Genomic DNA, 27928 nt, shown 5'->3' on the forward strand with positions numbered 1-27928 from the left:
CTGTAAACAAAAGATTCTACAGAATTAAATATGTGTAAATTTGTATTGATAAACTATTCATGATTGAAAAAATCTTGTTGAGCATAGTTAGAATGAAATTGTTGTATGTTGAAAGGCCTCAACCAAGTCAGGACTATGACAGTTGTTATACAATCGTTTGATGTGTTTGAGCTTTTGATTCTGTCATTTGATAAGAGACTTTCTCTTTTGATTTTTTCTTTGTAGTTTCACTACAAGGCATTATTATATACAGAATAAATTCATTTTGCTTATTTATTCATAAGTGTAAATATTTGCAGACTTGTAGCAAAACCATTTTTGTCATGTGTGTGGTATGGTTGTTGCTCATTTCATTGAACTACATATACTACATTGTAGTAGATTTTGATTTGGCAATTTTGATGAGGGACTTTCCATTTTAAATTTTCCTCAGAGTTCGGTATTTTTGTGGTTTTACTTTTTTTACTACAAGGCATTTTTACTAACAGTATAAATGTATTTTGCTCATAAGTGTACATATTTGCGGACTTGTAGTAAAACCCTTGTTCGTCATGTTTGTGCTATAGTTGTTGCTTATTTCATTGAAATGTATGTACTACATTGTATTAGATTCCCTAAAAAAAGATATAAATACTGTGTGACCTCGATCCTTAATATAGAGATTCAAACTTTGTTCATGTCTAATCCTCTGTAAAATCAAATTACTTCATGAAAACAAAACTTTCTATTTATTGTGAACAATAAGATGCATACCATCAATAATCCCTATCCAAGTCAGCTTAAGGCATAAAAGTACTAAAGCAAGCATATTCTTCAAAACATACAAGAACTTTTATTGACAAATATAAATGGAAATCTACATTATAAAAAAGAGCACTGAGACAATTCTATAAATAAATAACACTTATAAAAATTACGGTTATAACATATATGAAGAAATCTTCTAAAAATCATAATCTAGAAAAAAAATATGAACCCACTGATAGTTGGAACAGAAGGGTTAATTAATTAATGAAACAGTTAACACAGAGAAAACTATTCATTTTTAATTTTAATGGATGGTGGGTGGGTAATAATCTTTGTTTTTTTTAATTTAAGAAAACATGTACATTGCCGTATATGGTCTTAAAAGGTCAACAGATATTACACAAGGGACAAACAAATGTGACCAGGAAGTTGTTTAATCTAATTGGCCGACTGCAATATACAGTGCTAGATAGGAGACAGAAAAATAATGTTGGTTCCTTATATAAACTAGATGTGTCAAAGCAACACGAATGGCCCTGTCTCAAAAAGTTGAAAAATCTGCAATTTCAATAACACATGAGGGCACATACATGATGGTTGTCTCACATATCAAAAATCAGCTAAAAATCTGGAGGCGTATAGAAAAAAAGTCTGTATAACTGTGATTTTCAACAATTTAAGTACATAGCCTGTAATTTCGGTCAAAAATTAGCCGAGCAGAACAAAACTTATACTTGATCTGTAACTCATCATGGTTAACTAAAATAGCAAAAATCAGCCCAATATCTGAAGGCATTTAGAAAAAAAACTCTGTATAATGGTTTGTTGCGGAATGAGGGAATGACGGAATTACGGAATTTCGGAATTTTGGACAAGGGTAAAACTATATGGCACCGACAACTTCATTGCGAGGCCATAAAAAGTAATATACAAAAGATAAGACATAATTTATGAATATCTAGATTCTCAAATCTTCAGATTCATTCTACAAGCATGAAAAATATGAGTAATCTACTGTGGACTCAAGTAAATTGAAAGACAGATACTACCCAATTTATATATTGTGTTGATCCATTATGCTGAGGTGGGTTATTCAAACAAAAAAAACAAGAAAACTTATTATAATGGAATCTCTTCACACATCTGATCATCATTTTTTAATTCCAATATAGGACCTAAATGGAATTCAAACGTTACAGATAAATACAGATATATACTATCTACCAAATCAAAGATCCTTGAGTAAGCACCAACAGAGTAAAGAAATATGACAAAAATACTGAGCTCAAATATTAAAGGTAAATACAAAAACTTGAAAAGACTAGAAATTATATCATTGTACAGTTTAAAACTAGATAATGCTTTTTGACACTCACAAATTTCAAGCATGGAAAATGAAACCATATCAGCATGTAAGACTTTATAATGAGGCTGGATTTTAAAATTTTCAGACCACCAATATTCAAATGATTGAATGTATAAAAGAAATATGACACATCCAAACTAATTATTTTAATAAAACATTTTCTATTTGTTCGAATATTGTACAACTTCAAGTAATCAGAAAAAAATGGCACTCGTAAAAAAGGAAGTGTACCAAAAAATAATAAATATAAAGTCTGTACATGTATATCTAATATACTCTATCAGAATAATAGAAAATAATGTAAGGCCCTTAGTTACTGGAAAAACTGAAACAAAATCATTCTGAAAATTAAAGTAAAACCTAAATTCAGGCCTTTCTGTTTACACATAAACTCAATGCTACCAAGAACAGCTTACGTAGTGTATAGCATACTTTTAAAAACATAATTCATATTACTTTGTAAAAAATATACAACAACAAAAAAAATTCTTAAAGATATTCTATTATAAGTAACTAGCACTATTTATTGAGAAACCTAAAAAGCTATATACTAACATTTTAGATTTTTCAATTGCTCTTCAATATTATGTCTATTAATCAAATATGAGTATTTCAATATTCAAAATGCCATTAGTTTGATCCATTACTATTTTAAGAGTAAAAAAAAACAAAAACTTTTATAAGCATTGAAGATCTTCAATCTCTGGACAATAAAAATGTTATCAAAATCAATTCAAATAAAAGTATTTCATTGGGATTTTCAAAATTAGAATAGGTTTTGATTCATATTTAACAATTTGTTTCCAAAAAGATAAAATTATGTCATGTCATTAATGTTACGAAATTAAATAAGATATATGTCTGAATGATTACAAAAGATGCATATAACTTTGATTGTCATATGAATGATGTAACAAAAACAAATTCACAAGATCTGGGAAGATAGTAATTCACAGAATTATTAATTTTAATAAAATTATGTGTATTTTAATTGTAATGAAAATCTAAAAACTGAAGAATCTTTTCTTTCTGGTCCAGAAAGTTTCAAAAAACTTTTAATGGCACAACTACTAATTATTATGGCATTCTCATGGCACAATATACTTGTGCATTATGTTCAAATATTTTTCAGTTAGGCCAAAGAGAAGTATAAATGTGGTTCCAATTACATCCTGAATAAATATAGGGTCAGTAGGTTGTAATGGTTGGGGTTGGGTTGGTTTTTTTAGGGGGGGATGGGGGGTGGATTGTCAAAATCCAGAAACAACTTGTGTATTTTCTGAGTCAGATTCCAGTACTATACATGTATCTAACAAAATTCACAATTTCTAGACATTTGGTTGTAAAATAAACAGATTTGTTACATTTTTGGTTAATTTTGTTGCATTCTATTAAGAATTTGTTGTATTTTAGCCATATTATGGAAATTCAGAGGACAGAACTTTGTGAATTTTATTATTGAAATTTAATGATCCTTATACTCAATTATTTCTAAGAATAATGAAGTGGTAATTCTATGTATAGCAAAAAACAACAGTTTTGAAGGTTGTTCTTTACACATGTTAAACATGGGAGGATGTATTAATTTAGATACTTTTTTGGATAACTATCCTGTCATGGAAGAATTTATTTTCAAATGAATGCAAAATAAGCTGTCTAAAAGAGAGGTAAAAATATCTTCAAATGTTTCTTTATTCAAACACTTGCAATCCAATATTTATTGGTCGATGCAAAATCTAATCTTGATCTGACAATAACTTTAAGTAGCACTTGAACCATTTTTCAGTCATGGTTACAGATAATAAATATTACAATAGTTAAAAAAGCTAAAAAAAAAATATCACAGCAAAACCTATTAAATGTGTTCATTTACTCTGAACTTTGTCAAACCAGAGGCTCATTTGAATCTATAGTTGCTTACCTATTTATAACTAGTAATAATGTATACTGTATGGATATCAAAGAGTAAATACCTGGTAACTGTATGGAGATCAAGCTTTAAAAAGCTGCATGGAGATTCGCAATAGCTATAGTTATGGAGATCAAGCTCTAGATAGCTGTATTGGGATCAAGCTCTATATAGTTGTATTAAGATCTAACTCCACATAACTGTATTGAGATCTAGCTATAAATAGTTGTATTGATATCAAGCAATAGCCATATGGAGTTTAAGCTTGAAACAGCTGTACAGAGATCTAGCTCTAAGCAGCTGTATGGAGATCTAGCTCTAAGCAGCTGTATGGAGATCAAGATCTAAGCAGCTGTATGGAGATCAATCTCTAAGCAGCTGTATGGAGATCTTGGTCTAAAAAGCTGTATTGAGATCAAGTTCTGAATCATAATAGTTATCATTGACATTTAATTTTCATGTTTCGATTTTAAAAATAAATTCAGCCATTGTGAGTTTCAACACTTTTCTGAGCATGTCCAGAAAGGAAGTATGCAAAATCTATTATTTTTTCCTTTAGTGGTCCTCTGTACCAGGTAAGCAACTATAATAATTTGTTCTAGTGATCTTCTGTACCAGGTAAGCAAATATACTAATAGTAATACTGACAACAAAATATCACAAAAAAGGAAGACCTGCTTCAACAATCACTTTCCTATATCTAACAATACTCTAGTCATGATAAAAAAAACACACTCACAAACAATATACAAATATACTAGTAGATCTATAAAAACAACTATGGCAAATTCATGCTTCATTTGTAACAGTTATGGATTATTTGACACTTGAACTATGGGATTTTTGTGGTTGAAATGGCTTCCTGACGTCTCATTTAAAAGGACCTGTGACCTTTAAAAATGTTGAAAACCCTTATATTTATTGTTTTATATGCGTAAACGTGATCTGGTATAAACACAGAACAATTTATAAAAATAAATATTAATTTATAAATGTGACCTTGCAACCTAGAGGAATTACCCTTTTGAAGCCCCAAATAAAGAACCAAGAATAAGATTCTCAACTATTGATTCTACTTAAAATGTTTTATCTTAACTTTTAAAGTTTCTTCATTTGTTAGTCATTATGATACTTTTATACTGATTTTGATTGTTACAGCAATACAAAAGTATTAGAGACCTTTTTCAAACATGTAAATGTTAGATAAAAAAAAAAAGAATTGCAATTTTGAAAAAATTCAAAAATAAATTTAAATTTGATTTAAATTTACTTTGTCATGTGTGATGTCACAAATGAAGTACAAATCACCCTTATGATTGAAAGATACAATGTACAAAACCGGCATAACATTAAATAAATAAATAAATCTATATCTAAAAATAACCTTCATCATAAATGCATAGCAAGTTCATCATGGTCATGGCCTAACAAATGAGTACAAATGGCATAGTAATGCCAGAGGGCACCACCAGCAACAAAACAATGCCATATGGCATGTGCAAATGGCATACGACCATCCATTTTGAAGAAAACTACACCTAATATATAAGTAGCTCCTCCTAAGGCTAATTCAAACATACCAGCTGCTTGTCTCTGTAAAAGATATATGGATATATATATACATGATTTTTTAAAGAAATGAATGAAGAAGAAGTAAAAAGAGGAACATGGTTCAGATGAATGTGTTATTAAAATACTGTGTATTCATTATTATTGGTTGGATACCGGTACTAATTTTTGTGAATTTCGAAATAAAATGTTCAACAAATGACAAAGGACTACCGGTAGGTCCAGTAAGACCCCTTTTTGGGCCCAAAATATAGCAATTTTACAAAATTGTTAAAATGTAAACTTTTAGTTATTTATTGGAAAGTAGAATGCTATTGCTACATAAATATTGGCTGATTTTGACAATATAATGCACATATATTGGGTACTAGCATCATTAAGTCATGTTAAGTTACTGAAATCTTCACATTTTTAGTATTTTTTCCGTCTTAAATGAAAGTGGCCGCGTTTGTGTTCATTCTTAATATTGAATGTAAATTGTATTTGATGATAATATATAACATATATAAAGGTTGAGGATGAACACAGTTGCGGCCACTTTCATTTTGACAAAAACCATCTGAAAAGTGACATTTTTTAGCATATTTGATAGATTTTTCATATTTTAGATTGAATCGGAGCGTTTTTAATGACTAAATCAGTTAAAATCTTTCACTTAAAACTAATTGAATCAATTGAAATAGACACTCAAGTGTTCAAAAAGTGTCCAAAATTTGAGTCCAAAATCGGCCCTTACCAGACCTACTCCTTTTCTATAGACTTGTGTGCAGACCTCGGCAAAACCAAGAAAGTAAATATCCACAAAACAAAAAAGTTTTCCTTTATCCATGAAAATAAGTAAATCCACAGTAATGAATATTGATAATATCAACGGTTCTTTACTTTCATCATTCTTACCAGTTGTTGAAGGTTTAATGTTTTTAGATAGTGCAATGTTTTTTCATTTCGTCTTTCAATTCATTAATTATAAAAATATGATAGAAGAAGTCCCTTGGCAAAGAAAAAACTTCATGATGGGTTAGATTTGGCCCTAAAATTTTGATGTTTTTCTTATCAGGCTAAAACACTTCTTTTAGGCACATTACATTAAACTTGATGCAGAAATGACCCCTCAAGTATGCATTGTTAATGTTGTGACAATTAAGTTTTGGTCAAATTTTCAATAATTCATAATAGTTTTCAACATAATTTACTTTGAAGACCCCACTATTGATCAAGAATGTTTCTGTTTCAAGGGATTAAATATCATCTATGGCAACTTTTGGCTAGAAAACATTTTAAATCCTAGATTGTGCCCAGAAAAAAAAGACAATGTATCCAAAAGTTGCTGACTTTGACGTCTACAATGTGCTCTATTGAGGCATCTGTTTATCATAGAAATAAGGCTTTTGAAAAAGGTTCATTTAAAAACCATATTTTGTAATTGTAAACCTATCCTCAAATATGAAATATGCATATATCATAATTATTTATATTAAATTATTTGCCTTATTTTTTTGTAAGGTTTGTGAAGCCCAATCTATCTCTTTTTCTTGCGCTTAGCGTTTTTTTTTTACATCAACTTGTTAATTGTCTCCTCTTTGTGGGTTCTACAAGTTTTAATCTATTTTCTTTTGCTATAAATCTGTTTTACTTCTCATCTTTTGAAATACATAAAAAGTTTCTCTTTAATTCAAATACTTTTGATCTGTGATGTGTCAAAGATACAGTTGATTTTTGTGCCTTTTGAAAAGCTTGATAAATGCACTTTTTTGACACATGCATATGAATAAGACCCTTTTGTATGAAATTTCAGCTGTTCTTTTTAAATAGGGCTATTCCAGAAAGAAATGTATGGGGGGGGGGGGGGGGGGGGGTTGGAAGGCACATTGTATTAATAATACATGGGCGATGGGTATCAGAGCAGCTTTTCACACTATATTGCACTATAATTCTCAATTACAATTGTCTGGGTGGCGGGTGCTGACAAAAACTGCCTTCCAACCCCCCCCCCCATACATTTTTTTCTGGAATAGCCCATACTTTATTTCCCATGTACCATTTGTATATTACTCACTTGTAAACAGACTACAATAGCAGGACACACACCTATTATTAAGTACAGCAATAATTCAAGGATCTTATATCTGAAAATGAAAATCAGAGAGAAAAGAAATTAAATAGTGTTTCCTTATAAGAAATGAAACAATTGAATTGCTGACAGTTAATTCACTTTTCATTTAAAGTACGCTGTACTGTTTTCATTTTAAGTTATATTTTGAGAAAAATAGTATAAATATGATCCCTCTTTCTCATTCTCAAATTAACAAATACATTATGGTTTACGAAGACAATTTATAATTACACATTAATACAGTACTGTAAATTCAAAAATTATTGTGAGGTTATTTTTATTGCGAAAAAATGTTATAAAGGCAATAATTTAAACTCACATTTTGAAATATTTTATATGAATTAAACAGGATTTTTCTCAAAATCATAAAAATTAAATTCACATTTTAGTCTAAAATGACAAATTCGCAATAATAAATGCATGCAATAATTTCTGATTTTTATTACATAGCTAAATGTTTTGTGAAATACATGGGCATCTACACAAAGGAGTAGGGGCATTAAGGCCTGGTTTTGGCCCAAGAAAATAAAATGTTTGATAACTTTTTCAAATTGGAACATAATCTTTAGAAATGCATAGGGTCAAGAAATATAAATGAAAAACATTAAGATTCTTATGTGATGACGTCACAATTACGTCATAATATATACTGTTTTCACAAAAACGATGAAAATTCAGAATTTATGCAGTTTTCTATCTTTATTTCTGTTGTGGAAACATCGTGCGCAGCCAAGAAACAACAAAATAATTTAACTGAAGCTTTATCATTACTATTGACAAAATCTCACCAAATAAAAAGTTGTTTCTTGGGTGCGCACATACTTTTCCAATCGAAAATATACTTAAAAATTTGATGAAAAACAAGGAAAATCACAAAATTTTACAAAATATGCAAATTAAGGCATGATTTGTTGCCATGGTAACTTGTTTAATGTACAAAATTATTTTGTTTTTCTGAATACCTTCTACCTGAGATACTTTTCAGTAATTTTAAAATATGTATGATAACTTTTAAATTTGCAGTATTTTTTGGGCCAAATAAGGGCCTTATTGCCCCTACTTCTTAATGTGATACATCAGAAAAAAAGTCATTTTTGAAATGATAAAAGCAGGAGTCTAAAAAAATGCAAAACTTACTTTTCATGAAATATATATTGATAGAGTATTCCAACTACTGCCATAGTCCACACAATACTTAAAACTTCATCTCCAATACCATTAAATTCTCTTAATGTTAACCTAAATAAAATATACAAATTAAATACAAGGTCACTGAATTTAATATTCGACAAAATTGTTAAAAAAAAAATTCAATACAATAGTCCCACTAATATGAAGGCCCTCTCAAGAGGTATTGATCATAAAAATTGTATAACAATCAATGTCTTCTGTGTGAATCCAACCCTACCAGTAATTTTTAGTCTAACCAAAGTATATGTGTTTGCATTAAGAAAAATAACTGTACTGTAGAAGAAGAAGAAGAATTGTTTATTATAGTGCAACCTGAATATAAAGTATATCGTTACATTAAATACATAATATAAAACTTCAGCCAGCCAAATAGGCTTATGATGCACTGTTTGAATCGTTATTTAACATACATATAATTAAGAGACTTTATCATTGTTCATAAAATTTAGTGTCATGTTATATATATAAGCGAATTGCAAAAAAGATAAGATAAATAATTTCAAATCAAATGATCATAGTGTTAAAGTTCTGATATGATAACAGTCTGCTATAAAATTTGCCACGAATTTGCTAAGTTTGTGGTTAGAAAGAAGCTCACACAGTTTATCAGTGTCAGAAAGACCAGATATATTACGGAATGTTACACAAATATTTTCAAACAGTTTGTTTCTTTTCTCTGTATATTTTGGACAGTGGATCAAAAAGTGTATTTCGTCCTCAACGGAGTTTGTATCGCACATTTTACAAGTTCTGCGTTCTACTGGAATGTTTCTAACTCGTCCCTTTTCGATTTCTAAAGGAAATGTCCCACAACGCATACGTGAAATAGAAGATCGCTGACTTCTAGTTAAGCAACGTTTTAGAAAGGTTTCTGTTTCAAATTCTGTTTTAAATAGTTTGTACGTTCTCAGTTTAGGCATTTGCTGAATATTGTTTAACCAAGATTGTTTATGTTCGTTTTCTAAATGCGTTTTCACAGAATTGATTAAGTATGGCGTTATAATATGTTGATTCTCTAGAAAAAATACATCGCTGAGTCCGCATGAATCAAACAGTTTCTTTGCGTGATTGAACCACGTATCACGATATCTAGTAGATATATTTTGATCCCAGACGAAAACTTTACGACATATTCTAGTGTCAGGTAATTTAACTAGTCTGCAATAAAGACGCACAATATTGACCTGAATTCTATGATGAACCGGATACCATCCCATATCTCCAGTGATTGCGGGTATCGGCGTTGTTCGACTTACACCGAGAAAAGTACGTATAGCTCTATATTGTAGTCTTTCTAATGAATCATAGCGCTTATGTCCCCACACACCGGATCCATACTCTAGTATAGGTAAAACTGTCGAGTCAAAAATCTTCGTATATGTATCAAAGTCCATTCCATCCATTGCATAGTATTTCGACACAAGTGAACCTAAAGATCTGCTTCCACTGGAAACTAGTTCGTTTGTTGTTTCCTTATAATCCAAATTTTCAGTAATTACAAGTCCAAGATATCTGTATTTCGAGACTGTTTCGAGAGTCATATTGTTTAGCTGGAACTCATAATCATTCTTAGGTTTCGAAGCTTTCCGTACGTGCATTATCTTAGTTTTGTCCGTATTCACTTTAAGTCGCCATGTCTTTGACCAATCGGTTACACAGTGAAGTAATGATTGTAATCCATCTACTGTATCTGAGATCAGTACAATGTCGTCGGCGTAGAGAAGACAGCTTAATGAATCTGTTCCAATGTTAATTCCTTTACCTATGCGGTTTATTTCCGTCACTAGATCGTCAACAAAAACTGCGAACAGTGTCGGTGCTAAATTGTCACCTTGACGGACGCCTGCTTCTACTGAAAACCAGTCTGTTAGAGATCCGTTTAAGCGTACCGCTGCTTGAAGTTTTTCATAAGTTGACTTGATCGCTTTGTACATATTTCCATGAATTCCAATGGACAAAAGTTTGTGAAAAAGTAGGTTGTGATCTACGGAGTCGAACGCCTTTTGAAAATCGATGAAACAAAGAAAAGTGTCTTTATTCGCAAGTTTTCGATTTCGGAGAATAGTGCACAAACTGTATATATGGTCCAAGCATGATCGGAGTTTCCGAAATCCATTCTGTTCCTCGCTGAGTAAACTATTATCCTCTAGATATTCAAGAAGTCGAGTGTTAAGAATATTGCTGTACGTTTTCGCTATTGTTGAGATGAGGCTGATACATCGATATCCTAACGGATCTCTGTAGTCTTTTCCCTTCTTCAAAAGCGGGTGAATGATACTCTTGGCCCAGTATTCCGGAACTATTCCATGCGTAAAACATGTGTTAAAAAGGCGATGTAGGACCGTTAGCAGTTTATCGTTCTTTATTATCTCATTCGGAATATTGTCCAGTCCTACGGCTTTCTCGTTTTTCGCTTTTCGAATCGCACGCTTTGTTTCTTCTATCATAATCTCATCGTTCATGCTACTTATGTGTTGAGATTCATTATCATCTACATTTACTCGCAATTGTTCGAATTCTAGCTCCCATTGACTGTTAAGTGCCTTAATTCTCTCCATGAACTCATTATCGACGTTTGTAGTGTTTTCGGAGAAAAGTTCTGAGTATTTTTCTTTCCATCTTTCTCGGATTACGTTCGGGTCGTTAGAATAAGTTCCATCATCCATCACTACGTTATCGATGATTGTATTTTTCCTTCCAGGTCCTAATTTCTTGATCTCATTCCAGAATTCTTTTGGGTTCGATGTATTCAGCGTTTGTATCTTTTCTCTACGTTCCTTCGTGAATTTTCGTTCTTCCTGTCTCAGTATCTTATCGAATGTTTTTCTTGCCGTTTTAAATTCCATTTTCAACGTAAGTTTCCTGCGATGATCACCTTTGAACATAAGATAGTTTTTTTCCGCTTTACACGCTCGTTTGAACAGATTCTTCAATTCATTATTCCAATAGGGTTTGCCTCTATTTTTCACCTTTCTAGTCGATGACCTGATATCTTTGTACAATATATGTTCGCTCATTTCATCGTGGAGTGTGTTAATAAGGGTATCGTAAATCGCGTCGATTTCGTTTTTGACGTTCTGTACTCTTAGCAGTGAGTCTATAATGCCGTTAAGTGCTACGACGCACCGTTCGCTCGAGAAAATGTTCATAGAGATACTTTTGACGTTGTATTTTCTTTTAAGAAAATTGTGTGAATTATCCGTATTCCCTGATGCTTGATCTTCTTTATCAAAGTTTATTTCATTCAGTTTTGAATATCCAGATAGTTGAACAGAGCACTGTAAAAACGAATGATCCTGAGGATTTGAATTCGATGCCAATGGAAGATCGTGTTCAGAAATGACATCAGAAACGAGTTTCACTTCAAAGTTTTCATACTGCGTCAACAAGTTGTACGGTACAATCATATAGTCCACGACCGATTTACCGATATTTGATACATATGTGAAATTGTTTTTATCTTCTTTTCCCCGACCGTTTAACATACAACATCTACTGTCTTTCAGAAAATTCACCAAATGATCGCCAAACGCGTTTCTCGTATCGTCAACCCATTTTCGTTCTGGAACTAAGTCCATCATATCGTCAAAATCTTGAATAGATCCGACACGTCCGTTAAAATCGCCACAAATGAATATTGGAACATCATTACTATATAAAAAGATTTGTGCAAGTAAACTGTCGTAAAAGTCTTGCGCTATATTTCCCCTGCTTGAACGTTCAGGCTGTAAATAGCATACACAAAAGTACATTTTCATGTCTTGATCGACCTTTGATCTAAGTTGTATCCATAAGATGTCATCTCGATTATTGTCTAAAATGTCCACCTCAAAATGTTGTAGCAAACTCGATTTCAATAAAAATCCCACACCCCCGCTTCCACGCCATGAGTTATGTAAAATGGTTCTTCTATTTGAGCCGATCCATTTGTACCCAAGTAAGTCGATTTTATCATCCCCTTTCAGGTGCGTTTCACTTAACCCAATTATATCACAATTAAGGGCGTGTAAAATGTTCTCTCGCAAAGTTCTACTGTCATCACAATTATGGGACAAATACCACCCATTACAATTCCAACTACCTATTAAAAGTTCTGAATCAAAGTCATTTGGCTGGCCGCTTTTAAATTCAAGATCCGGGATAGTCTTCACTAAACGCCGCATGTTGGCTTCTTGCATCCGTTCGCGTCTAGAGCGATCTGGCTCTATATAGATGTTACTAAAGTTTTCGTTGTTTTTTAACTTGCGTTTGTTTCTCAAAACATTTGTACGTTGCGTTTCATCAGCAAATGATACGATTAACGGTTTTGGTCTTTGATTGGGGCTTGTGGCGGTCCGATTAAGGTGTGCGGTGATCCTTTCAACTTTCAATACATCAAAGTCAAGCTCTAACGCAAGCAGTAGACCGTTAGCGTATACCTTTAAACTTTCTTCACTCTCGTTATCGATCGGTTGTACATTTTTAAACACAAGCTTTGGGTGAACACTATTCCCACTATTTTCAATGTTTACATTTTGAGTTAGTTTAAATTCTACATCTTTCATCTTTGTTTCAAGTTCTTTAATTTTATTGTCAACTTGTGCGAATTCTAGCGTCATTTCAGATTTCAGTTTGTCCATGTTCTCTTTGATTTCTCTGGTAAAGTTTTTTTCTAAATTTGTCATTCTTTGTTCTAATGATTTTCTCATAGATTCCTGATTATCTTTGATGGTTATTAGAATTTGGAATAGATCGTCAGTAGATTTCTCTGTTTTTGCGGCGTGTGATGGTGATGGTGAGGTATTTGTAGATGACATCGTACTTATTCTTTTTGGGGTGGGACAGTAAGATTGATCGTTGTCAGTGTCAGATGAGCTGTAATTACGGGCGAATTGTGGGGCAAAGCTGGGCTTGTTTTTGTATCTTGACATTTGTTCATGAAGTCATGCAGATATGTGTGCTTTGCAGAGTTACTATATCGTCAAATATTGTTTCTTGATCTTCTTTTGTTGATATTTTGTAAACAATAACACGGAGCACTAAATAAAGACGTCCATATTGGGTAGCCTCGTTTTTACCTATCTTAAGCTCTGACGGCATCAATTGGTGATTTGATGGTTGCAAATTGAGTTTACTGACCATGGGTTAACTGAACCAGTAAACAGCTATTGGTGCCCTCCAAATCACAAATTAATGTACTCAGGGCTTAAAATACAGTATTTTAATCTCCATTCTAATGAAGCTGACAGAAAACAACATCAAATCATACATTTAAAATCTGTCATACATCGTTTGGTCTTGCCTGTTAGTTTTTGTAGCATCAATTGTGAACTGATGCCATGAAAATTGGTGAAGTTATCCAATCAAAATGAACTTTACAAATGATGTCACATTAGAACTTACTATTTACATCTCAAACAAAAGTATTTCACCATACACCTGATATTGCTCTTATTTTGGGACTACTGCAATATAGAACAGTTTGCTTTATTGAATGATATATTGCTACTGGATCCAAGTCATACAAATCTTCTGCATTAGACAACAGCTATAAGTAATAGCCAGTGTGTACAATAATACACAGTGACAATGCTGTAACAAAAGTTATAATTTTCAAAGGAAACAACTAACAAATAGCAAATATTACAGTTAAAGTTTAAGGATGTTTGCTTAATATCATGTTTTGGAATTTTGGTCAGTTTTTTTTAATCCTCTGGTTTTATCCGTTCGAAAGCCTTGAAAAAATGTGCCCAATTACCCCTATTTTTCCTTTTTATAAATCTTTTTTTTACATGAATAATCATAAGCCATCTGTAAAAGTCTTATAAAATCTTTGTTATTTTTTAATAGTTATGAGAACTTAAAATTGTCCATGAGAAAGCTATGAAAAATCAAGAAAGAACATTTTCCCGCCAAAACTCAAATGGCTGATATTTTGAAATCAAGCACACAGACCTATATATATTTATTTTGCTCTATAAGTTCCTACTATTAATCCCCTATCAATATAAACTAGTGGGTTTTTTTTAAACTGAGCAGCAATGAGTTTTTTAGTTATTGGTTAAAAATACTTTAAGTTGATTTATTTTTGGTTTAGTGTACATTTGTACTTTGGCACTCATACCACATCTTCTTATATCTATTTTGTAAACTTACCATGGAGTATATGATGATGCAATAAATAAATAAATAACTGCTCTATCTCCTATATGAAATATATATTTCAGTGTTCTGAAAAGATAAAATGTGAATAAAAGATTTAATTTTAAAACATACATGTGAAGTGCTGAAACAGTGTTCAATGGAGACCATACATTTTTATTGCTTCCTCTGGGTCTTTTTTCACAATTTTTCTGTATAGCAAACTAGCAAAACTTCCCATGCCAACAAAAAAAGTCATATGGATGCTTCAAAGACTTTTAATACTGATACTTCTTGCTTCAAATAAATACTGAATGCTTTAGCAATGTATAGGACAAAGACATGAAAAAAAAAATTTTTTGTTAGATCTTTATCAGATATTTGAACTACAGGGTTTTTCTTCTTGTTCTTTGAGAAGTCACCTTATATAAATGAATCAATGGTACTTTTGAAAACTCCTGAAACTTCCAAAATTCTCAAAATTACTCTTTTTTCTTCTTTTTCATTTTCCACTCCTATACTATTTCATCGTTTAAAAGTCCACCTTTAAAATTCACAAAGATCTTTGGATAAATTGAATCAAAAGATCTTTGGATTGATTGATTTATTGGTGTTTAACACTATTTCCAGCATTCTTATGCTCTTTTATAATCATTTTTTTTTTTGTAGGAGGAAACCGGAGGGGAGGGCCTGGAGAGAACCACAGACCTATGAGTGGAATGCTGACAATCCTGGTCAATTATTTATGCAGTGGCGTAGCTTGCCTTCTGTTTATACCGAGGCAGGGGGTGAGGGGGAGCAGCCCCCCTCAAGCTATCGAGGTTTTTACAATTTGGACAAGAAAACATCGTTAAAAATAGTTGCTGTTCAATGTTATTTCATCATAATAATGTTAATTATATGCCTTACTATCTGTACTTAAAGCTATAAAAATAAAAAAATACGTGAAGGTATCACATTAGACAACCAATAAAAAGTCAGTTTCCTGACTTGCTAGCAGTTACAGAAAGCAGGAACATATATATTGACATACTGTTCCCAGCAGAAAGCCAGCTCAAATGCCTTATGGCTCCAAATATATTTCCAAGCCGTAGTACACTCTAATATAGTTAACTGTACCTCAATGAGTTAACGTCATATCACAAGAAATCATGACCTTGCTCGGTGGATAGAAGAACCTGTACAAAATGTTCAATACAGAAAAAACGAACGCAAATATTCAGGCTTATTTGTAATAAGTTTTGTGATGATCATTTATTTGGTTGTAGGTCATGAATCAACGAATTATAGATAATCACCACAAAATGACAGCTGGATTGAACAAACGAATTTCAGGATAAACTAGGAGAAAAACATATGTTACATGTAAAGTGTAGCACGGCACTTGTTTTAGTGGTGTATTCCTTCGAAGGTCTTGAAATTATATATTGAATGACTTTTAACTTTTTTTTTCATTCACGATGAACATGACAACCGGCGAATAACTAACATTTACTTTATTCTAAAGTCTTGATTATAAAGGAACAGTATTTGGTTAATTTTTTTATATCATATACTGACATTATGTATTAACTAACAGACATATTTCTCTGGAATTAGTGATTCCTTTAAATATTTTCAATTCCCTGCTTGTGAAAACGTAATATGAATTTAAAATAGCGAGTCCAGACCGCCAGGGCAGCCCCACAGTTCAAAAGTTAAGTATACCTTTATGTTAATGGACCCTTTTTCCAAAATTGTCTTATTAATGTGAAACTTGAGAACCACAACATATAAATTATTTTCTGTGCACTATGATATATAGATGCATATTTTGTTTTGTTTGGTACCAGAGTCAATGAACATAGTCGTAGGGGAACATGTGGGTTTGAATGCTTAGAATGGGATTATCAAATATTCATTTTTTTAAATTGATTTTCCTTTATTTTATAATTTAGCACCATTTTAAATCCATATTATTTTAAATTTAGATTAATTTCAGGGCCGATTTTTCTGTTTTCTTAAAACCTCACCAGGCCCTCATATACTAGAAATTATTCTAACACAAAATTAAATAATTTACCTAATTCAATGGTAAAGTGATTTGATCGGGTGCCTCGTGAGTTGGATCCTCATCTATTCTACTCACTGTTTTCGCTTGCAATGGGGAAGAAAATAAATCTGTTGTCGATTTCCTTTAACACTGACAAACTTGAATTACAGAACACTAATGTAAAGGATTTTTCAAGTAGAGGAGGGAAAATTAATTCAAATGTTCCCAATTATATAAGTCTTGAATAATTCGTAAAGGGTATGAATCAATAACCGCGCCAACAAGACATAACAAGTTGCTATATTATTGTTTAGTAGCCAGTTTGCTGCATTAATCATTTAAAAGAAAATACAGTGAAGGAAAATATTTTTTTTTGTTTTTTTTTACCATGAACATTTCAGTATTATTTACAATAAACTCATCATAGATACCGGGAATAAAATTTTGTTTTTTTGCGACAGACGCATGTTTCATCTGTAAAAGACTCATCAGTGATGCTCTAATAAAAAAGGTTGAATAGGCCAAATAAAGTATGAAGTTGAAGAGCATTGAGGACCAAAAATTCATAAAAAAATTTCTAAATACAGCTATTCCTGAGTTAGAAAACATTAGTATTTCAAAAATTCAAAGTTATGTATAATTATGCCCATATCAATGATAATTCATGTCAAAACAAAAGTTCTGACTACTGGGCTGTTGATACCCTTGGGGAATAAAAACTAGACAAACAGAGGCATTGTAAATATCAATTTCCATCAGGATTTGTTTGGGTGAAAAAGTCTCTTAATTCTGTTTTCTACTTACTTGCACTCTCCCATAAAAGCAAAAAGATGAAACAGACTAGATGTAGTAAACAATGATATCAAGGCAAATCCAAATATCCATGCTATAAATGTCTGTAGTTTTGTCTTGGCTAAACCTACCATCCACCAAGTGCCAAACATACTGGGTATGATCATCATCTAAAAGGTAAAGCTTAAGGCTGTAAAATATAAAATATGTTTGTTTGTCCTATCCCTACCTCTTCATAAAAAGCTGCCTACTCAAAATCTTTTATTGTCTTGATGTGATTTTTTTTTCTTTTTATGTAAAGGCATATGAAGACTAAAAAACATTTGACGCTTCAATTTCATTTTGCCGGGGAAAAAAATATCAAAAAATGCCTACCTTCCTACCCACTGTCTCTACCTTTGGGTAGGGTTTGGAAAAACCAAAATATTGTTTTAAGGGTGCCTAACTTGATGTGTAAAGTTGCATACAAAAAAAAAAGTTTTGGTAGACTTTCTTGAAATTTGAAGTATAATTTGAATATTGTGTTTGACACATCATGAAATAGAATTACCAATTTAAATCTAGCAGTATGATATATATCATCCAATGTGTAAGATTAAAATCAATGCCTTTAAAGTCTGTTAAAAAAAAATATTCTCAATGTGTCCATAGCCCAGTGGATTATTGACTCATCATGTCATAAATGTAGCAATATGTTCTTTGAAAAATGCCTGAATATATATGTGTAATTATACATTTATATTAGTTTCTCTAATTCTTCGTCAATTTATCCCTTTCTGCACCCATTGTATAAAAAAAATTTAATCAACGTGTGGTTCGTTTGAGCTCAGTACTTCATTGGTTAAAATCCGATTATGACGTCGAATTTTCTTGCTTTCCTCTGAAATTCCTATTGTGACGGCATGAAAAAAGGCGACCATGCCTGATGACGTCACATAGAAAGAACACATCTTTTTGCAGATCATTGGAAAAGAAGGTATAAGTTTACCTGCAAAATGTTAGAAAATCATTAGAGAAACAGATTCTACCACCAAATCTCTTGTAATACGATGCAGTGGTAGAATCTATATGTATCATTTTAAAAATTACTGTCTACCAAAACTTGGACTTACCCCATGTGTAATAATGTTAGCAATGTGTTCATAATCTGTTGGAATATAGGCCTGTCCTTTTCCTGCTTTGGGATTTTTTAACCTGAAATATAAATCAGAACTTGATTGTTTTTTTTTTTATCTAAAAACACAAATAAATTTATTAAGCAACAGTAATCTCACCAAATTCTTACAATTATAATTGGAGAGCATGAATTTCATTACAAAATTGCTCGACTCCACCAGGACTTAAACGGGGGACCTCTGTGTTACAAGGCACTGTTTTAAAAGACTGAGCTAAAGAAGTATTTCCTTAGCTCAGTCGCTTGATCTAACTACATTTAACTATGTACCTAGCAAATTTTTAAAGGGAAGCAATCCTGTCACAAAATCAACTGCCAAATGAAACCGATGAATAATTAATAAGCTATGAAGTATGATTAAACAATATTCAATTTGCACAAATAATATCTGAATTGTTGACACCTCCTGTATCCCCCCTTTTTATTTTCATAAATTTATGTCATGTACATGTTGTATACATGGTTATAATACGGTTTTCAAGCAAGCAAAATTCAGATATGATGGTCTGATTATGGGTGTGAGTGTTCTTTATTTTAAGCCAGTTTTCATTTTGCCCACTATTCTCTATTTGTTATATTTTAGCAAGAAATCATTTTCTATCCTTTATATTTTAGCTGCTCTTTCTATAGCATTGGCTCATTATTTTGTATTTTTTTTACCCCATCCAGACCCTTAGATATACATTATTGTACCTTGTAAAATCACAGCAAGACAAACGTGTTTTTATAGGCTGCACCACCATCTTTCTTTTTTCATTTACCTGTAAATGAAAAATCAAATAATTATAAAGTACCATGTATGACTTCTGAAACATGTCATGGTGTATGTAGCAGAAGATACATTTGTAGTTGAAATATGAGTGGAAAGAAAAGATGTTAATATCTAAATTTTGTGTTTATCAAATAGTTTCTATAAAACAGTCTCTTACAACTACACGGCCACGTTCACTCTGTGTTTTTGTTAGATGTATTTCTATTTGCATCCATCTGATGAGTTAGACCTTTTTCAACTGATTTTTATAGTTCATTGGTATGTTACACTGTTAAACCACTGTCCCAGGTTAGTATGAGGGTGCTAACATGTTCAACCACATGTGCACCACACTCTGTATGTTACAGTTCAGGCGCGGATACAGAGGGGGGGTTCCGGGGGTTGGAACCTCCCCTTTTTTTTGGACGATCAATGCATTTGAATGGGGACATGTAATTTGAACCCCCCCTTTGTCCTGGGTTAGGAACCCCCCTTTTTAAAATGGCTGGATCCGCCCCTGCAGTTTGTGTCTGTCCCAAATCAGAATCCTGTTATTCAGTGGTTGTTGTTTGTTGCTGTGTTATATATTTTTTTTTCATTTTTTTGTACATTAACTAGGCTGTTAGATTTCTCATTTGAATTATTTTACATTTGTCATTTCAGGGCATATTATAACTGACTATGCAATATATGTTTTGATCATTCTTGAAGGATGTACAGTGATCTATAGTTGTTAGTTTCTGTGTCATTTGATCTCTTGTGAAGAGTTGTCTCATTGGCAATCATACCATATCTCCAAAACAAAATCAATTTAAATGTAGATCCAAAGTGTGAAAGTGGTCAATTAGAAACTGTGGAACATTATTTACTATTTTCTGAAAATTATGAAGAGGCTAGACAGAAACTTATACATGGGATATTCTTTCACACAGTATTGTTACATATTGATTTAGTACTTGTTGGGCTACTTTATCCGCAAATTGCGACGTTTTGAAACATTAATATTATTTTTTATTTTTTTCTTGTTAATCATTTTAATCTTTAAATGTATATTTTTTTATATTTTTGTCTAAAAATGTTAAGTCCAGTTGCCACCTAAAGTATAATCTAGTGTCAACAGCGACACTTACAGAATACATCTTATTTTTATAGATTCTTTTTTCATACAGTCCTCATTTCAAAAACAAACATGTACTGGGGTATTTCAGTACGTCACAAAAGAACCAATTGTTCAATGACATCATTCATTTACACCAATGGGTATCAGGTCAACCGTGAAACTCATTCATAAACAAGAGGCTCTCAAGAGCCTGAATTGCTCACCTTAATTCTTTTGGTTAAATCTCTCATCAATGATTATTTTGGCTTTTCAATTTATTTAAATGTTTTTTGGATCGTCCTATTTTCTTCAAAAGCCAAAAAAAATAATCATTTTCTCCTATGTTCTATTTTAGCCATAGGAGCTATGTTTCTTGACATACAAGGAAATAAAATATAAAATTTATACTAGATACTCTGAAACTCATTTAGCCTAAGTTTGGCTGAAATTGATACAGCAGTTTCAAAGGAGAAGATTTTTTAAAGTAAGTCAACATGATGAACAAATTGTGAAAAAAGTCTTTAAAGGGCAATAACTCCTTAAGGGGTCAATTGAAAATTTTGGTCAAATTGACTTAATTGAAGATCTTACTTTGCTGAACATTATTGCTGTTTACAGTTTATTTCTATCTATAATTATATTCAAGATAATAAACAACAAGAATGTGTCCTCAGTACACGAATGCCCCACTCGCACTATCATTTTCTATGTTCAGTGGACTGTGAAATTGGGGTAAAATCTCTAATTTGGCATTAAAATTAGAAAGATCATATCATAGGGAACATGTGTACCAAGTTTGAAGTCGATTTGACTTCAACTTCATCAAAAACTACCTCGACCAAAAACTTTAACCTGAAGCGGGACAGACGGACGAACGAACGAACGAACGAACGGACAGACGGACGAACGAACAAACGAACGGACGCACAGACCAGAAAACATAATGCCCCTCTACTATCGTAGGTGGGGCATAAAAACAGCAAAATTTCCTTAAAATTATCAATTCAGGGGCAGCAACCCAACAACAGGTTGTCTGATTCATCTGAAAATTTCAGGGCAGATAGATCTTGACCTGATAAACAATATTACCCAACGTCAGATTTGCTCTAAATGCTTTGGTTTTTGAGTTATAAGCCAAAAACTGTATTTGACCCCTATGTTCTATTTTCAGCAATGGCGACCATGTTTGTTGATAGATCACAACTTCGGATACAATTTACAAACTAGATACCCTAAGAAACATTCAGTTAAAGTTTGGAAGTATTTGGCCCAGTAGTTTCAGAGGAGAAGATTTTTGTAAAAGATTACTAAGATTTACGAAAAATGGTTAAAAATTGACTATAAAGGGCAATAACTCCTAAAGGGGTCAACTGACCATTTCAGTCATTTGACTTATTTGTAAATCTTACTTTGCTGAACATTATTTCTGTTTACAGTTTATCTCTATCTATAATAATATTCAAGATAATAACCAAAAACAGCAAAATTTCTTTAAAATTACCAATTCAGGGGCAGTAACCCAACAACAGGTTGTCTGATTCATCTGAAAATTTCAGGGCAGATAGATCTGGACCTGATAAACAATATTATCCCATGTCAGATTTGCTCTAAATGCTTTGGTTTTTGAGTTATAAGCCAAAAACTGCATTTGACCCCTATGTTCTATTTTTAGCAATGGCGACCATGTTTGTTGATAGATCACAACTTCGGATACAATTTACAAACTAGATACCCTAAGGAACATTCAGTTAAAGTTTGGAAGTATTTGGCCCAGTAGTTTCAGAGGAGAAGATTTTTGTAAAAGATTACTAAGATTTACGAAAAATGGTTAAAAATTGACTATAAAGGGCAATAACTCCTAAAGGGGTCAACTGACCATTTCCGTCATGTTGACTTATTTGTAAATCTTACTTTGCTGAACATTATTCCTGTTTACAGTTTATCTCTATCTATAATAATATTCAAGATAATAACCAAAAACAGCAAAATTTCTTTAAAATTACCAATTCAGGGGCAGCAACCCAACAACAGGTTGTCTGATTCATCTGAAAATTTCAGGGCAGATAGATCTTGACCTGATAAACAATATTACCCCATGTCAGATTTGCTCTAAATGCTTTGGTTTTTGAGTTATAAGCCCAAAACTGCATTTGACCCCTATGTTCTATTTTAAGCAATGGCGACCATGTTTGTTGATAGATCATAACTTCGGATACAATTTACAAACAAGATACCCTAAGGAACATTCAATTAAAGTTTGGAAGTATTTGGCCCAGTAGTTTCAGAGGAGAAGATTTTTGTAAAAGATTACTAAGATTTACGAAAAATGGTTAAAAATTGACTATAAAGGGCAATAACTCCTAAAGGGGTCAACTGACCATTTCCGTCATGTTGACTTATTTGTAAATCTTATTTTGCTGAACATTATTCCTGTTTACAGTTTATCTCTATCTATAATAATATTCAAGATAATAACCAAAAACAGCAAAATTTCCTTAAAATTACCAATTCAGGGGCAGCAACCCAACAACAGGTTGTCTGATTCATCTGAAAATTTCAGGGCAGATAGATCTTGACCTGATAAACATTATTACCCCCATGTCAGATTTGCTCTAAATGCTTTGGTTTTTGAGTTATAAGCCAAAAACTGCATTTGACCCCTATGTTCTATTTTTAGCAATGGCGACCATGTTTGTTGATAGATCAAAACTTCGGATACAATTTATAAATTCGATACCCTAAGGAACATTCAGTTAAAGTTTGAAAGTATTTGGCCCAGTAGTTTCAGAGGAGAAGATTCTTGAAATAGTTTACGACGACAGACGACAGACGACAGACGACGGACGACGAAGGACGCCAAGTGATGGCATAAGCTCACTTGTCCCTTCGGGACAGGTGAGCTAAAAAGCAACTAGAGATTGGTGTATTTAAGTAAAAAAAGTGACATGCATCTACGAGAAAACAGTGGATATGATAGAATAATGTAAGAGTTTATGGCAATTACAAGATACACTAACCCCTTAAGATTCCTAATCATATGCCTAAACATATTCACCTGTAAGGAGAGTGTGACAGAGACTAAAGACTTAAGTACTATGATGAAACTAGCAAATTTAAACAGTTGTGTCAACATATATATTGACCTTAGGTTCAGGACTCTGGTGAGTGATTGTTATTTATAGATTAGAATAATGAAAGGACTATTATTATTAAAAGGAAAGTTTAACTTTCCTATTGCTTTGAAATTTAGCTCTTTACAGTATTTAGCAAGGACACATCCTTTTCGATCTACATGTACTAGCAGGAGTAAGGAGTACTCAGCAGTTGGGCTGACATCCAGAAAGGAGTATCCCCAGGCTCAATCCTAGGGCCCTATTATTTAATATTTTTATAAATGACATATTCTATTTTATTGAACATGGTACCCTGTATAATTATGCCGATGATGACAACAATTTTGAAAATTTATTATTATGTACATGTAACTTGAAAGAGAAAGTGCTGTTTGAATTGACTGGTTTAGATTTTTAAATTTGTATGCAGGCAAATTCTGACAAATTCCAAGTCATTGCAGTTGGAAATAAAACATTGCCTGTTTTTAATATACAGTCAGCAAAAATATCCTGTGATGAGATTGTCAAACTTTTAGGTATTGATATTGACTATCAACTTAATTTTGATCACCACATTAAAAATATTTGTCCTAAAGCATCCCAACAACTGAATGTTTTAAAGCACATTGGCTGCTACCTTACTAAATTGACCATTTTCCACACATTTATTTTTTCTAATTAAATTTTTGTCCTTTGGCATAGCATTTTTGCAACAAAAATAACACCACCAAATTGGAAAAAAAATTCAGGAAAGGGCTTTACGATTTATATATGAAGACTATGCTAGTTCATATGATATAAACTACTTTTACGAGCAAAGGTTCCATCACTGAAAGTAAGACATATGCGTAACATGGCTATTGAGTGTTTTAAAATTTTATATAAATTGTCACCACCATGCTTACATGATTTAGTTGTATTGAAAGATTGTAAATATAATTTTAGATCTTCTAATATTGTAGATATACAAAATGTACCTAGGGTCCGAACATCAACCTATGGTAAGAACTCTTTTAAATACACAGCTGCTGTTTTATGGAATGATCTACCTGATGATTTTAGAAAAATTGCTAATTTTAGTCAGTTCAAAAATATTTTAAAGTCATGGAATGGAAATGACGCATTATGACTGTAAGTAATAAAAATGAGAATGGAAATAGGGAATGTGCCAAAGAGACAACCCAACCATAGAGCAGAAAACAGCAGAAGGTCATCTGGAAAATTTTCCAGTCATTTTCATTGTACTAATGAACTCAAAATCGTTCAAACTTTTTTTTGTCATGTTTTGAATTCCCACATCTGCGCAGAAATCTACAATGCACTTCCTTTTCCCGGTCTCATTTGTATGAAACTTTAAAATATCTGAGTTATTATTTATTTTAATAAATTTGATCAAGCAAATTATTACACTATAATCATGATAATGTTCACTGTAAATTCAGCATTTTCATGTATGCTATGGTATATTTTTTACAGATATATATCTTAATACATGTATACTAAGATCATATGCATTTGTTGGTCTTTATTTTCTTATTAATGTTTCTCAATAAACATGATAAAAGATATCAAAATCCATTAAACATAAAAAGTTGCTTAATAGGGAATCCTCATTATTAAATCAAATTAACTAGTTTGTCTACATAAATGTTAAGGGTAGTTAAAGCAGTTGATTCAGAACCATGGGCAATACAATTTGTAGCAGATATATCTACTGGTACAAATACTCAAATACTAATACATGTATTAGACAAGCATTCTTACCGAAAGAGCCATACAGGTGCTATCTAAACAAGCTTGACAGTTGTAATCTAGTAAGCGTAAGAGAAAGTCCACAGACTGAATGCCTAAATATCAATATACATGATATAGGAAGTGGGGGTTGCAGAAATGTCATCTGAAGAAGAAATAAACAATACCAATGCTGATGATACAGAAGCTATAACAGCATTTATTTCAATATAAAATTTACTAATATACTATTGAGTCTTGGAAAAAGAGAGCTGGAAGAAAACATAGAAGAAAGTAAAGAGTTTGTTAAAATGCTGGGACAGTACGGTTCCCTATTTAAAGAAAAAAAACATCAGAAGATTTAAAACTTTCTTTGATTACAATCAGTGTACTATCAATGGCATCATTAGTTAAACATACAATTATTCCATATAAAATTGTTATGTCATAAGTTAATATCATTATGCATATATATGTGTCACCTTTAATAAAAGATTAATTACCTATATATATATAATGTATACACCTTATCGATAATCTTGGCTGGCCCAGCCGCTTGAACTTTTGACGTCAACAACAATCACTTTTCCATTGTGGCGTCAGATATTTTGTTATATGACGTCAAAATTTTACGGGAACCACAAAATCACAGAATTTCAAGATCCCATTTCGGATCTCCTGTAGTTGGTGATCGCAATACTGGTATACTAGTATTGTCCACAATACTGGTATAAAATTTGTGTACCAGTATTGTATTTCAGTATTGTACCAGTATTGTGTTTTTTTAAACCTGTGTGATATCCAGCAATGTCGGACAAATAGCGATAAGGTGTATTGTTTATTTTAAAAAATACAATACTGGTACAAAATTTTTATACCAGTATTGTGGACAACACTGGTATACCAGTATTGCGATCACCAACTACAGGAGATCCAAATTTATTGCATGTGTATGTGTTGTATTGTTATAAATGTTGTATTGTTAAAAATGTCTCATATGTTGGTTAAAAGCTCATTAGAGCTGATGTTTGTCTATGTTTGTATACCTTGCCGACTCTAAATAAAGCTTATTTATTATTATTTTATTAGTAAATAGGGGTATGTCATTTCTCCAGAGCCAGGGCAGATGCATCTTACATGGGTCCTTTAACATTTGTGAATATTTTCGATAATTGTCGTACCTACTTTTCATCACTGACACTAGTACTGTTTAGAAAATTATCATTACAATAACAAGAGATTTTGTCGGGAACTAAGCCTCTCACTCCCTCTGAGTTATTTGAGAGAAGGATTGACTGAAATAATTTGTTGGTTGTTGGGTTATTTTCCAAGAACATAATATACCTTGGTCTTAAAAGTGTTTCACTTTAAATCATGCAATGCCATATTGAAAAACGTTTTAAAGATTCAATATTTGTTCGGAAAATTTGAACTTTTCCATCCGAAGAACTAAAATTAGAGAGGTTTCAAATGGATTATTTAACTACATCTGAGAACCTTCACAAAATATTTAACCAAAACGAAAATGAAGACCACTATTTAAAATAAAAATATGATATTTTTATTACTAATCATTATAGAAACCAAGGATACTATGTAAATCCTTGATGAAAATAAAATAGTGTAATAGTAATTCGTCTCGAGCAGCCAGTATATGGTTAAATTTTGCATCGGTCAAATATTAAATAAGGTAATTAAGAAACATCGATGATGAATTGTTCCGTCACTTGCAAGTGAATAATTCGGCCTCATTTAATCCGCATTCGTGTGACCTTCAATTCAACTCCTTAGTTAGAAATGAATTACGCATGAATTATGCGTGTTCAGTTATTAAAGAAAAAGACTGATTTCAGTATTGAAAGTGAAATAAAGGTTTTTTTTTAAGCATTTGATTGACTGACTCGATCGATATCCAAACAAAAAAACAGACCTAAAAAAATCTAATTGCACGAGTTCGCTACCTGTATATATATATATGTAAATGTTTATATCGCTTATCATCGTCGGTATTCTTAAAATGTCAACTCGATAGTCACTATAGAAAGCGTCTAGACTAAAATACACACGAAACAATGATACATAATATCGTGAACATACCTTGTAAATGATTAATTTTACACTTTACACGATAATTTGGATAGACGTTTTAGTATGTTATAAATCAAATTTGAGAATTTGAGTCAATTAGGGAAACATGAATTTTACAGCTAATTAGTGTCCC

The 27928-nt window shown here is 32.0% G+C and overlaps 1 protein-coding gene across 2 annotated transcripts; it reads right to left on the reverse strand.

Moving 5' to 3' along the window:
- Positions 1-809: 809 nt before the first annotated feature.
- LOC139489805 (monocyte to macrophage differentiation factor-like) lies at positions 810-27060 on the reverse strand. 2 transcript variants are annotated; one of them, XM_071276652.1, is made up of 9 exons: positions 26889-27060; positions 19707-19774; positions 18952-19033; positions 17852-18009; positions 15031-15105; positions 8842-8943; positions 7648-7717; positions 1662-5615; positions 810-1254 (listed from the first exon to the last, which is right to left on the reverse strand). In XM_071276652.1, the coding sequence occupies exons 2-8, from the start codon at positions 19754-19756 to the stop codon at positions 5412-5414; spliced, it is 741 nt and encodes a 246-aa protein (XP_071132753.1). In that variant the 5' UTR covers positions 19757-19774; positions 26889-27060; the 3' UTR covers positions 810-1254; positions 1662-5411. The 2 variants fall into 2 exon arrangements, with proteins under 2 accessions (XP_071132753.1, XP_071132754.1); XM_071276653.1 differs by having other exon boundaries at positions 26893-27049.
- Positions 27061-27928: the final 868 nt, after the last annotated feature.

This window comes from Mytilus edulis, chromosome 9 (genome assembly GCF_963676685.1).
Source record: "Mytilus edulis chromosome 9, xbMytEdul2.2, whole genome shotgun sequence".
Taxonomy (NCBI): Eukaryota; Metazoa; Mollusca; class Bivalvia; order Mytilida; family Mytilidae; genus Mytilus; species Mytilus edulis.

Bases quoted from the DNA above. Each gene is read 5' to 3' on its own strand.
- LOC139489805 (XM_071276652.1), bottom strand. From the start codon at position 19,756: ATGGTGGTGCAGCCTATAAAAACACGTTTGTCTTGCTGTGATTTTACA. The intron at 18,010-18,951 runs GTAAGTCCAAGT...TTTACCTTTTAG, and splicing joins CTAACATTATTACACATGGG to ATGATGATCATACCCAGTAT. The intron at 7,718-8,841 runs GTAAGTTTTGCA...TTTCATTTTCAG, and splicing joins CAATATATATTTCATGAAAA to ATATAAGATCCTTGAATTAT.